Source organism: Pteropus alecto, unplaced genomic scaffold (assembly GCF_000325575.1).
Source record: "Pteropus alecto unplaced genomic scaffold, ASM32557v1 scaffold22, whole genome shotgun sequence".
Classification (NCBI taxonomy): domain Eukaryota; kingdom Metazoa; phylum Chordata; class Mammalia; order Chiroptera; family Pteropodidae; genus Pteropus; species Pteropus alecto.
In genome coordinates this window covers 13799971-13812314 of record NW_006434839.1, presented here as the reverse complement: position 1 = coordinate 13812314, position 12344 = coordinate 13799971, and the positions used below count along the sequence as shown (strand labels likewise).

The 12344-nt window shown below is 41.6% G+C and overlaps 1 protein-coding gene across 1 annotated transcript in view; it reads left to right on the top strand.

The window, feature by feature from the left end:
- The first annotated feature begins 5980 nt into the window (after positions 1-5980).
- Positions 5981-12344, top strand: part of LMOD2 (leiomodin 2) — a 7444-nt gene continuing 1080 nt past the window's right edge. Inside the window, exons 1-2 of the mRNA XM_025045857.1 lie at positions 5981-6257; positions 11415-12331. Of these exons, the coding sequence (XP_024901625.1) occupies positions 5981-6257; positions 11415-12331 (1194 nt within the window). The remainder of the gene's footprint in view (positions 6258-11414; positions 12332-12344) is intronic.

Here is a 12344-nt window from a genome sequence, read left to right as displayed (position 1 = left end):
GGAGAAACGCCTCTCCTGTGAAGACAAAGTCAAAACAAGCAGTGAGATACTGCCATGGAATGGAGTTTTGTGGGAGCTGGGAGAACAAAACTGGCCTTGGGGATCAGGAAAGGCCCACCTGGGGGAGTGTTACTGTAGACTGGAGCAAGATGAGAGAGTCACATGCATCCGGGCAGAGGAAGGAGCATGCGCACTGGCTTGGGGATGGAGGGAGTGTGGCGTTCAGGAGCCCACGTGGCTCCAGTGCGAGAGTTGGAGGAAGTGACCCAAGTTAAGGCTGGAGAGGTGAGCAGGGCCTGCCCTTGAAGGGGCCAGAGGGCATGGTTAAAGATTCCATCTCAAGCACAATGGAAGCCATTTAAGGGTGTTAGGCGAATGACTCGATGAGATTTGTGTTTGCCAAAAGTTACTCTGGCGGTATTGTGGGAAAATAGGAAAAAATGTCCAGCCACAATGGATCGGGGAGTCAATGTCGCAGTCATTGAAGAAGATCAGGACAGCAGCTTAGCCTCTAGTTGAGACAAGGGGCATTTCTCAGACGAGAAGTAGGATTCAAGAGCTTTTGACTGAATATGACAACGTTAGTGAGAGAAGCCAAGGATAACACACAGGCTCCAGCACCTGGGTGAATGAGGATACTGTTTTCAGAAATGTGGCAGCCAGGGCTGGGGTGGTGAAGGCAGAAAGAGGGAAATGAAGTTACTAGCTTGGAGCAGGCTGACTTTTAGGTGCCGGTGAGACACCCAAATAGAGATTTTTAAAGTAGTTTCATGAAATATTCTTGTGCTTGAGGATACAAATTTTAGCTCAGTAAAATGACACATAATGGTAAATCTTGGACATTTGGGGTCCTTTTAATTATCGAAATTACACATATTGAAGCTGTGAGCGACAAGGGCCTATTGTAGAATAGAGCAGAGGACCAGAGAAAATGAGACTTTTAAGAAATGTATTCACAAAATACATTCATTTAACTCTGTTTTGTGATTATAAATAGGAATGCCTGTACAAACATGATGCAACATAAACAGTTCCCAAAATTATCAAATTCTTCCTAAAATTAAGGAGTTATTAAAGAAAGCAAAATAAACAATTGGTAGGGCCTCTTAACATTTTTAAACATGAATAGCCTAAAGTACTAAGCCACAAACAAAGTGAGTCACCTTCAGGCAGGGGGAGTCTCCTGCCACGGAGAGAGCTGGCTGAAGTTATGACAACTGGAGTTAGGAGGTCTCCTATCACTGCCTAAAATACCATTTATTAAAATACCAGTTCCGCTGGCAGGGCTTGTACTGCCGATTTTTAGAAGTGCTGATGAGTTTTGGTCTTCGTTAATATCCTGACACTTGCTAGGATTAACAGGTGCCTACATTTAAGAAGGCAAGCTATGGCCATGGATGGTGACTATGGGATAATGTTAGAGACTTTCACTTAACAGTAGATGATAATAAAGTCCCAAACTCCGTGACATGACTCTTCAAATAAAAAAATATGCAACATTTAATGTGCATGGACATGTGCCAGGCATGATGCTGGTGGCTCTTAAAAAAAGGGGGGGGGGCGGTGTGTTAAAATACCAAAATACCAAAGCATTCTATTTGAAATAGTAGAGGAACCAGGGTCACTTTCTGTCTATCTCTGCCTACTGCCCACTGCTACCTTGAATAATACTCGGTTTTTGGTTTTGTTTTCATACTCCTGTATGTTTGTGCAAGGCTGCTCTCTCTGCCTGGAAAGCTCTTTATCGGCTTCTGTGTCTTCTCAGACTCCACCCACTGTTTTGGGCTGTTTTGCTTCTTCTTCTGCACTCTTTGTCTCTCTTGCTGGCACACTGGCCAGGCTGTCACTGCATTGTGTTACTGTCAGCTGTCTGCCTTTCTCCCAGGAGTAGGAGCTCCTGAGGGCAGGGACTAGATCAATTTCTATTTTTCTGTTTGTAATCCTAGTTTCCAACACGGTACCTATCCACACAACAGGCACTTGGTCAATGTGTGCTGCACAAACAGATAATAGCATTTTCAAGAGGAAACCAAAGTGGGGTAGGGAAGATTGAAAGAAGAAACTCTGTTTTCACTAAAAAGGAAATTGTCAATATATTGGGAAATAGTATATATCTGATTGCCAATTAAGAATCATGAAAATAATTCTTCCCAAGATAGAGATTTTGTTTAACAAAAGATGCTAACCTTGAAAAGTCTTATAGTGTTGTTGACTCTAAAAGCAATTCTACTCAAAAACAATGTGATCAAATAAAATATCCCAAAATAGAAAATGCCGATGCTTGGAATAGATATGATTAATTTTTTTCCTCTTCAATGTACACAAGATTGCAAGGAAACCTAACTTATGCATCATACTTAAGTCTTGCCAAGGTCAGGTGCTGGTGTTTGCTCACTCAATGGACTTAAAGTGTGCAGAATACTTAAAGGGGGATCCAGTGAGCTAAGATCACCCATGAGTTATGATTATTATCGTAATCAGAGTTATTTGTAACATATACTAAGATATCTAAATGACCATTACTCTTAAGGTAGTGTCTTTGAGGGGCCATTTTCTTTTTTCCCTCATGATACTGCCACAGAGCAAAACACTGTAATGTCTCCTCTTTTAGAGTCATTTTCAGAGTCATTTGTGGGCCACCCAAGATTTGTGAGAAGAAACTCACACGACACTATATTTATTCTGGGTTGTTCCAATGAGAAAACTAAAATATATGGGCTGGCTTTGCAAGGGATCAATTTCAGCACAATAGAAAGAAGATTTTTCTAATGATTTGAGCCATCCTACAGAGAAATAATTTTTGATAATGTATATTTTTCACTGAAAATGTTCAAGTAAAAAGTAGGTGACCACTTATAGGAGTGATAAAGATAGAATTCATGTATTTCAAAGTGCCTTTGAAAACTAAGAATCTGTGATTCCAAGAATATCTGAGAAATTATTTTATAATCACACTAAATGGGTAGTTTATAATCTGCACTCATCTTCCCTACAGGAAATATTATCTCCTTTCTTCCCTTCTCCTTTCTTCCTTCTTACCCTCATCTATTTCTCTCCATAGAGCTTCTGTCTGATATGCTTTGTATTTACTTGCTATACATCGTCTGTCTCCTACAACTAGTATGTAAGCTCCATGAAGGAAGGGACTTTGTTTTCTTTACTGCTCTAACCCCAGCACCTAAATTAGAATCTGACATGTAGTATGTGTTTAATAAATTATCAAATAAAAATATTAAAATGTTACAGAAGAATTACATATGAGAGAAAGAGAAATAGAGGAGAGTAAAACACAATCCCACTACTTTTTGTACATAATTTTATAACCCTAAATTTGCGTAGTGGTCAACATATCATATAGATCAATGCATAATTGTTGGAAAAACAAATTTGTGCTATCATTTTCATGCATAATCTTACTTAGAAAAATAACTTAGGTTTTTATATAGTTATAATTACCATTCATTGTTTTACCTAAAATGTTATTATTCCGCTAAATAACTCATTATATTCAGCAGATTTGGCTATAATGATTTGATGTCATTTCCAAAAACCTAACTCACTTTCACATAAAAAAGATGTGTTACCATTGAGTCTACATAAAAGTACACACAACAAGCCATTAAAAAAAAACCAAAACAATGAACTCATCATTTCTAATTTTATAATCATCTTTCTCATTAGTATCATTGAAAAGAGTCATAGCTATTTTTGGAGGCAGACTACCATAATGACTTAAGATAATAATAGCCAAAACATTCTTGCAAAAGGAAAAAGTTGGAGGACTTACACTTCTCAACTTCAAAATGTGCTACAGAGCTATAGTAATTAAGACCACGTGGTATTAGCATAAGAAAATACACACATAGTTCCATAGAACAGATTTGAGTGTCCATAAAGAAACCTTTACGTTTATGGACAATTAATTTTCCACAAAAGCATCAATATAATACAGTAGGAGAAAGCATGGTCTTTACAAAAAAAGATGTTAAGACACTTGGATATCTGCATGCAAAAAGATGAACTTAGACTCTACCTTACACTTATGTAAATATTAAGTTAAAACGGGTAATAGATCTAAATATAAAAACCTAAAATTAAAAAACTCTTAGAAGAAAACATAGGAGTAATTCTTTCTGACCTAGAGCTAGGAAAAGATTTCTTAGTTATAACACTGAAAGCTTAAGAAATAGAAAAAAAAAAACTTGATAAATTGAACTTTATCAAAATTGAAAACATTTGCTCTTCGTAAGACACCAATAGACAAGCCACAGAACGGGAGATGATATCTGCAAATAATACATCTGATAAAGTCCACAATGCATAAAGAATTTTTGCAACCCAATAAGAAGACAACCCAATTTTAAAATGAGCATAATATTTGAATAAATATTTTACCAAAGTAGCTATAAGATGGCAAATTATTAGAGGAATGAAAATTAAAGCTACAGTGAGATACCAATAATCAGAAAGATAAGCAATAACAAATTAAGATTTGAAGAAACTGGAACTTTCATCATCACTGATGGGAATGTAAATTGGTGCAGCCATTTTGAAAATAGTTGTCAGTTTTTTGGAAAGGTAAATGTAATTTTACCATATAACTCAGCAATTCCACTAGTACGTCTCTACCGAAGAGAAATGAAAACACATGGCCACCCAAAGAATCACATGTAAATGTTCATAGCAGTGTTATTTATAACAACCCAAACCTGGAAAGAATCCAAATGTTGACCAACTTCTGAATGTATAAACAAAATATAGTATATTATACAGATATTGATAAATGTATACTTCAATGCCTATACATTTTAACAGATTTTTATCTGTATGCTGAAATGATACATTTATGAAGTTCTATAAACTATGTATATATTTTATCACATTCATAAGAATATGTACACGTAATTTCAACTTAGCATCTTTTCAGTTTTCAGCCCAGAAACTAATTCGGGTTCAAATTCTAGCTCCACCACTTCTTAGCTCTGTGGCCTTGGGCTAGTTACTTTACCTCTCTGAGTTCATATTAGTAAAACATGGGTAATAATATATACCCTACAGAACTGTAGGATTAAAAGAGATAAAAATATACAAAATGCTTAGCACTAGGCTGGCCCAGTGTCAGTTCTTAATAAATCACATCCAGTCTTATTATCTACCTTTTTGAAGTTTTATTCACAAATCTAGTTGTTCACTAAATACTCATGGGTGAGGAGAAGGAAGCCATTTTGTGTAGTGGAGGAAGCCATTTCTGCACTTCTTCTGGCTGTCCGATTTCAAAATTTTCACTTAATCTCTCAGAGCCTTGGTTGCCAAAATCTGTAAAAGAGGATAGTGTTAGTCATGTCACGGAACTTGTTATGATTAGGAAATTTATATTAAAGTGCTTTGTAAACTGCAAAATACAATAAAAGATATAAGTACTCTATTATTATAGCCTTCTGTTCCCATCAATGCCACCCACGATATGTTTTGAGGAGAACCTGAATAACTACTCACAGAGTGAAGTATAATCATTTCTCAACCTCTAAGATTATACTGAAAGAATCTTTTCATGGCCACAGTGGTGGTAGCGAGTCATTTTCAAAATAAATTTTATTCTCCTGTTGTTTGAACACAAAGTAAAAACTGTGTTTCTCCCTATCTGAAACACTCTCTGCCTGTCCTTATGAGCTATCAGGCTCAGCTAAATCTGTCCCTGGCCAGTGTGTTAATGATTTCTCCTGGTTCCGAGACTTCCATCCACCACCGATGTGACATTCTTTGTGTTCAAATGTCTAGCTGACGTCTGATGCTTAAAACAGCCTATGCTTTCACTCCTCTCTGCATTGTCACAGCCCTGTATCACCACTCTTAAAAGGCTATCGCAGCCACTCCTAGCACCAGTTGCTGACCAGCCTGCACACTCACCTCCCTGCCTGCTTCTGGCTGCCTTGAATACTTGGTTCTTTAAGCTCCCTGCAGGTCTGACAAAGCAGGGACCATGTCTACCTTCGGCTACCGGAGAGGACTTAGCAAATATGAATCCATCGATGAGGATGAACTCCTCGCTTCCCTGTCAGCTGAGGAGCTGAAGGAGCTAGAGAGGGAGCTGGAAGACATTGAACCTGATCGCAACCTTCCCGTGGGGCTAAGACAAAAGAGTCTGACCGAGAAAACCCCCACGGGGACATTCAGCAGAGAGGCACTGATGGCCTATTGGGAAAAGGAGTCTCAAAAACTCCTGGAGAAGGAGAGGCTGGGGGAGTGTGGAAAGGTAGGCTCCGGGGACTTTTCTTTGGCTACTTCCGGCCCCTCCCCACCCCACCCCAAACCTAGGAACCTGTGATCACTAACTTTGCAGTCCTCATCACTTTTATTATAACCTGAAACTGAAAATTTTCTCAGGCGGAAATAGTCATGTAACTGCTATGGCTACCCAAAGGATCATAATATGTAAAATTGTTATCTGGGCTTCTATAATTGACTAAAGACAGAATCTTCAAGTGGAAAATAATTCACAAGGAAGGCATTGGTTTAAATATTTTGTTAAATATAAGCCTAACAAGTTCTAAGTAGGGGATGTGGCATAGCATGTTTCTGACGGGTGTGTGTGTGTGTGTGTGTGTGTGTGTGTGTGTGTATGGTAGTTAAGTAAGTTTATAGAGACAAAAGTGGGTACTCTGGTTACTTTGACTGTGATGGCGGCTACGGTAAAAGAATTCTTTTATTCCAACACCAAGAAGTGTGGGGTGGTGGGAAATACATGGGCCTGAGAGTCAGGGGACCTTATTTCTAGTCTCTGCTCTGTCCCTATGTTGTTAGACCTTAACAGATAGTCACTTCTGCAAGGTTCTCTTTCCTATCTGTACATTGAGGGAAAAGGAGCCAGTGTTGTTGTTGTTGGTGTGTGTGTGTGTGTGTGTGTGTGTGTGTGTGTGTGTGTGTGTGTGTGTTTAAAAATTCCCTTTAAGATATTGGTAAGTTATGGACCTTCTTCTTAAGAAAATGTATATGTGCTTGTGCATACATATGCAAACTCTTACATAGAATTTCAAAATGATGATACGCATCCTAAACCCACCTGGGGATCCAGGTTAAGCATACCTGTGTAGACGATCTCTAAGAGTCCTTCCTACTTTACAATGGTGATTCTGGGACCCCGAAATGTACTTAGATGAGAGCTCACATCTATTAAGCTCTTGTTCTCTGCCCAGTAAACAGTCACTTTAAATTTGCCAAATAAATCATCACCAAAAGGAAGTTCAAAAGACTAATCTCTGGGAAAATAGTAATAGCAATAAGAATGTTAATATAACAAATTTCTGAATTTGTTGGAAGAACGTAGGTCAGGAGCAATAGTTTAAGACCTCTGTGCTCTACTGGCATCATCTAAAATCATAATGGCCGGAAGCCAATGGTAAGACTTCCACAGTACTAATCTAGGCACTGTTAGATGATCTTGATGATAGGGTGTGTGGACCACATTTGTAGCAAGATATGTGTGAGCTTTGTTCATGTCAATCATCACAGGAAGGGTCACTGGGATCAGGCCGGGTCTGCCAAGGCCACGGTGGCTGGCTGCATGGAAGGGCTCGAGGGGGAGGGGATGCGGAAGAACATGATGACAGGCTAGGATTTGGGCCAGTCAGTTCCTCCACAACCATGATTTTTAGAGTTTCTTCCTTCTTTCCTTCCTTCCTTCCTTCCTTCCTTCCTTCCTTCCTTCCTTCCTTCCTTCCTTGCTCTCTCTCTCTCTTTCTTTCTTTTTCCTGATGTGAGAATGTGTGTCAAAAACCTGATAAAATATATAAAGTCTGAACTTTTTATTAGTTATTAAGAAATTTGCTCAATAAAAAAATTAAACATTTTTCAGAAGATCCAGAACAGACAGCCATTGTAACAATAACCCAACAAAAGCATTTTAATGTCATAATGTCTAGAGATGGGTGGGAAACAAAGGGCAAAGCCTGTCGTGAGCTGTCGATGAAAACCACCTGACCCTGCCAAAGGTTCTTTTTGATTCCTGCCAACGGCTTATCAGCTCAATCAGAGAGGCTGCCGTGTTGACGGACTTTGATTCCTTTCTCCGCTAGTTTACTTTTATCCCACTACACTTTCCCCGCCACCAGCTGTGTCTGTAGTCACAGGAGTGCTGAGCAGAAGCTTGCTGGTGGAGGCTATAGACCCATTCCCATCACAGGAAAAAGCTCAAAGCAGCTTATGAGTGAGAAGCGGGGGGCGGCAGCATAAGTGAAGACCAGTGCAGTATGGACCATGAGAAGGAGATGGGGGCCTTTGTTATCAGGCTACTGGCTGTATAAAGGCTTTTGAAAATCACGTTCAACTCCTGTTGAATGACAGCCTCTGCCCCCCTGGGCTCACACAAACTTAAGCTACATTAAATGGCTCCAGGGGGATCTAGCGTCCCCTAGCTTCAGTATCTGCTGGGTCTCGGGCATAGGTGTCAATGAGATCACACACTATTTCATTGAATTCTTACCTGTTGCATGTGAGAATCGAGACTAGGAGGGGTTAAAAAATGCATTTGAGGTTAACGGTTTTAAAGTAGAGCTGAAATTCAAACCAAGCTCTGTTGGCACGAAGACCATGATTCTCAAAATGTGGTGCCCAACCACCAGCATCTCCTGGGGACTTCTTAGAACTGCTAATTCCAGGCTCCCCAGACCTGCTGAATGAGGAACTCAGAGTGAGACCCAGCATCCTGTGATCTCACAAGCCCTGCGATTGATTGTGACGCATACCACAGTTTGAGAACCATTCAACTATACTGTAGTTTCTTTGTGACATCCACGCCTCAGGCCCAAACAAGAGGTGACTTGTCTAAAACTAACACGCTCTTTATGAGTAGACCAGCACCAGAAGCTAAAATCAAGCCTCTTGCCTCATTGTTTATGTAATGACGACAGGGAGGTGACCAGGAGACCGTCGGCCACCCTAATTTGTTGCCTTATTTTCTAAGTACACCAATATTCACCTTCTCCTCAGCACCCCACAGCTCACCGCCTTGCCCCCTCCCCACCTTCCCACCCCCATCCTCGTTGGGTGACGGTAACTCCAGAGCAGTGGCGGATAGGAGATCTGGAAGAGGGTAGTGTGTCCTGGTGCCAGAATAATTTAGAAAAAGGCAAAGATTGTTTTTTACGTCCTTCCACCTCCCTTCTCGAGGCACTTTTCTTCCTTCTGGTGTTCCTATTTTAGATGTCCCCCACCTTGGGTGACCAACCATCTCGGATTGTCTGGGACTATCTAGATTTTAGAACTGAAAATCCTGTTTCTTGGGATAGCTTTCAGGCCCAGGCAAACCAGGACAGCTGGTCACTTTACCTCCACCCAACCCTGTCAGGACTTTTATCCTAGACCTAGCCCTTGGCAGTGGTTAGCCCATGTCATTTTACATCCATTCCTTACAAATATTTACTGAGCCCCTGCTACAGGCTGGGCACTGTACTAGGCCCCCTAAACAGACGTGATCTCTGTCCTCAACCTGCTAATAGTCTCTTGGGGGGAAAAATGACAGACAAGTCATTAAAACAGGTACTTTATTGGGAAAAGTAGAAGCTGTGAGAATGCATCAAAAGGATTATTTGAGGGGGTGTCAAAGAAAGCTTTTTGGAAGTGGCATTTAGATATTACATAATAACCCATTTCTGGATAAAAGTTTCACATATTATCTCTTCAGGTCATTGTTGAAGGGAAAACATCCTTGCAGATAAAGCCTAAAGGTCTTTTAAAATCCAAAGGGGGTAAAATTTAATGGTAGTATCAAAGGCAGTATACCTTGGGTTTTGAGACAGGCTTCTTTCCTCCAAATATGGAAATAGCTACACACACACACACACACACACAGACACACACACACACACACACACACACAGTGTCCTCTCCCTCCTGATCCTGAAGGAGTAAATTAAGACTGGACAAGCCATCCCAGGAGTGGCTGACCCCTTCCCCAGGCCATCACTTGGTGCCTGCCACTCCAAACAAGTGGATAACTGGAGCCTATTTTGTGATAGCAACTGGGCAAACAAACCTAGAGACAAGCACAGTGTTTTCCAAAGCTCATTCCACATGCCCCAGGCAGCAGGAGCCCTCAGGGTCAAAAAAAAAAAAAAGTTGCCGAAGTAGGGGGAAGAATCAAGGCTTTGGGGACAGGGAGAGACAGATAAAGAGAAAGGACTAAAAAGATAGCATTAGGGAAAATCAAACTCTGTCAGCAATTTCCATTTTTTTTTTATCAGAAAGAGAAAAAAGAAAAAAAATAGCAAAAAGAAAAGAAAGAAGTAGTCAGTTGGGCTTCTTAGTACAGAGTCCTGTAAACAGGAAAGACAGAGAGAATGAAATTGTGTTTGCCTGAAAGTCTTTCATTATTGATACAAGCTAAATAATTTAAGACTGTCAGGGTGAGGCAATGGCTTGCTTCAAGATTTTCTACTGTTCTAAGCTATTCCGCGTTACAGTTAGAATCTAGTTAGAGCCAGGGGTGATTACCTTTTCCTGCAGTCTAGCTCTCATTTAACCCTGTGCTGGAGTGAGATTTCAAGCCTATTTGCTGAAAAGGGCGACCTGAATGTTTTTCGGCATAGAGCTGGGTTTTGGCCTGCTGCTGGCCTGAAGAGCATCTCTGTCCCCTCAGCTTCCTTCCCCAGAGCAGAGCAAGACAGGCACAGCAGCAGCTCAGCTCGCAGGTGGTGTGGGGTCTCCAAGACCCTGTGCCAAACTCCACCCCAGACGTGGATAAATCTTGGAGGAGCAAAAGACACCCCTGCCTCTATCTGTACTGAGACAGGCTCGGGCAGAGAGCATTTGGCTCCTGCAGCATCTACTATAGGAGACAAATTCGGGGGAGAGTTTTGAACATTAAAAAAGGGAACCTATTAACATATTGTATATTTTTGTTGTCATCTGTTTGTTTGGGATGGAGAAAGAAGCAAGGTCGGAGGGGTGATTCCAGAAGGGAGGGTTGAATTTGCTAAGTCGTAAGTACACTAGGAGTCGAGTAGTTCAGACTAGATAGTTAAGAGAATAAAAATCCATCCAGGGTTTTCCAAAGCTGAGGTTCCAATTTGTTTGTTCAAAGTGGCAAAATGATAGCAAATTTTAATTCAACACATTGAATTCTGGATATTTATTCTGAAGAAAACAAAAGAAATACTTGCAGAAAAAGCCGTTGAAAGTTATGCAATGAAAAGTTAACCTTGGTCACGCGGGAGATTCACTTTTTTCCTTATATATTTTTCTATAATTTGCCATGCGTTACTTTTCTTTTTCAAATCTATTGAGATATAATTGACATGTAACTAACATTGTGTTAGTTTTGAGGTATACGACATAAAACCCTGTTACTTCTGTACAATTAAAAAGTGTGCTTAAGAGCGACAGACTTTAACGATGATACCACACTCTTCAGGTTGCAGAAGAAGACAAAGAGGAGAGTGAAGAAGAGCTTATCTTCACCGAAAGTAACAGTGAGGTTTCCGAGGAGGTGTACACGGAGGAGGAGGAGGAGGAGGAGGAGCAGGAGGCCAGCGAGGAAGAGGCCAGCGAGGACGAGGCCAGCGAGGAAGAGGAAATTGCGACGGACAGCGAGCAAGGTATTAACGGAACTGTCAATTATGATAGTGTCAGTTGTGACAACTCGAGGCCAAAGACGTTTAAGAGTCAAATAGAAAACATAAATTTGACCAATGGCCACAGCGGAAGGAACACAGAGTCGCCGGCTGCCATCCACCCTTGCGGAAACCCCACGGTGATTGAGGACGCTCTAGAAAAGATCAAGAACAACGACCCCGACACCACAGAAGTGAATCTGAACAACATCGAGAACATCACGTCGCCGACCCTCGCCCGCTTCGCGGAGGCCCTCAAAGGCAACACGGCGGTGAAGACCTTCAGCCTGGCCAACACGCGCGCCGACGACAGCGCGGCCCTGGCCATCGCCGACATGCTCAGAGTCAACGAGCACATCACCAGCGTCAACATCGAGTCCAACTTCGTCACGGGCAAGGGCATCCTGGCCATCATGAGGGCGCTGCAGAGCAACACGGCGCTCACCGAGCTGCGCTTCCACAACCAGAGGCACATCATGGGCAGCCAGGTGGAGATGGAGATCGTCAAGCTGCTGAAGGAGAACACCACGCTGCTCAGGCTGGGTTACCATTTCGAGCTCCCAGGACCAAGGATGAGCATGACGAGCCTGTTGACGAGAAATATGGATAAACAGAGGCAGAAGCGGATGCAGGAGCAGAAACAGCAGGAGGGGTACGACGGGGGAGCCAACCTTAGGACCAAAGTCTGGCAAAGAGGAACGCCTGGCTCCTCACCGTACGCATCTCCCAGGCCCTCTC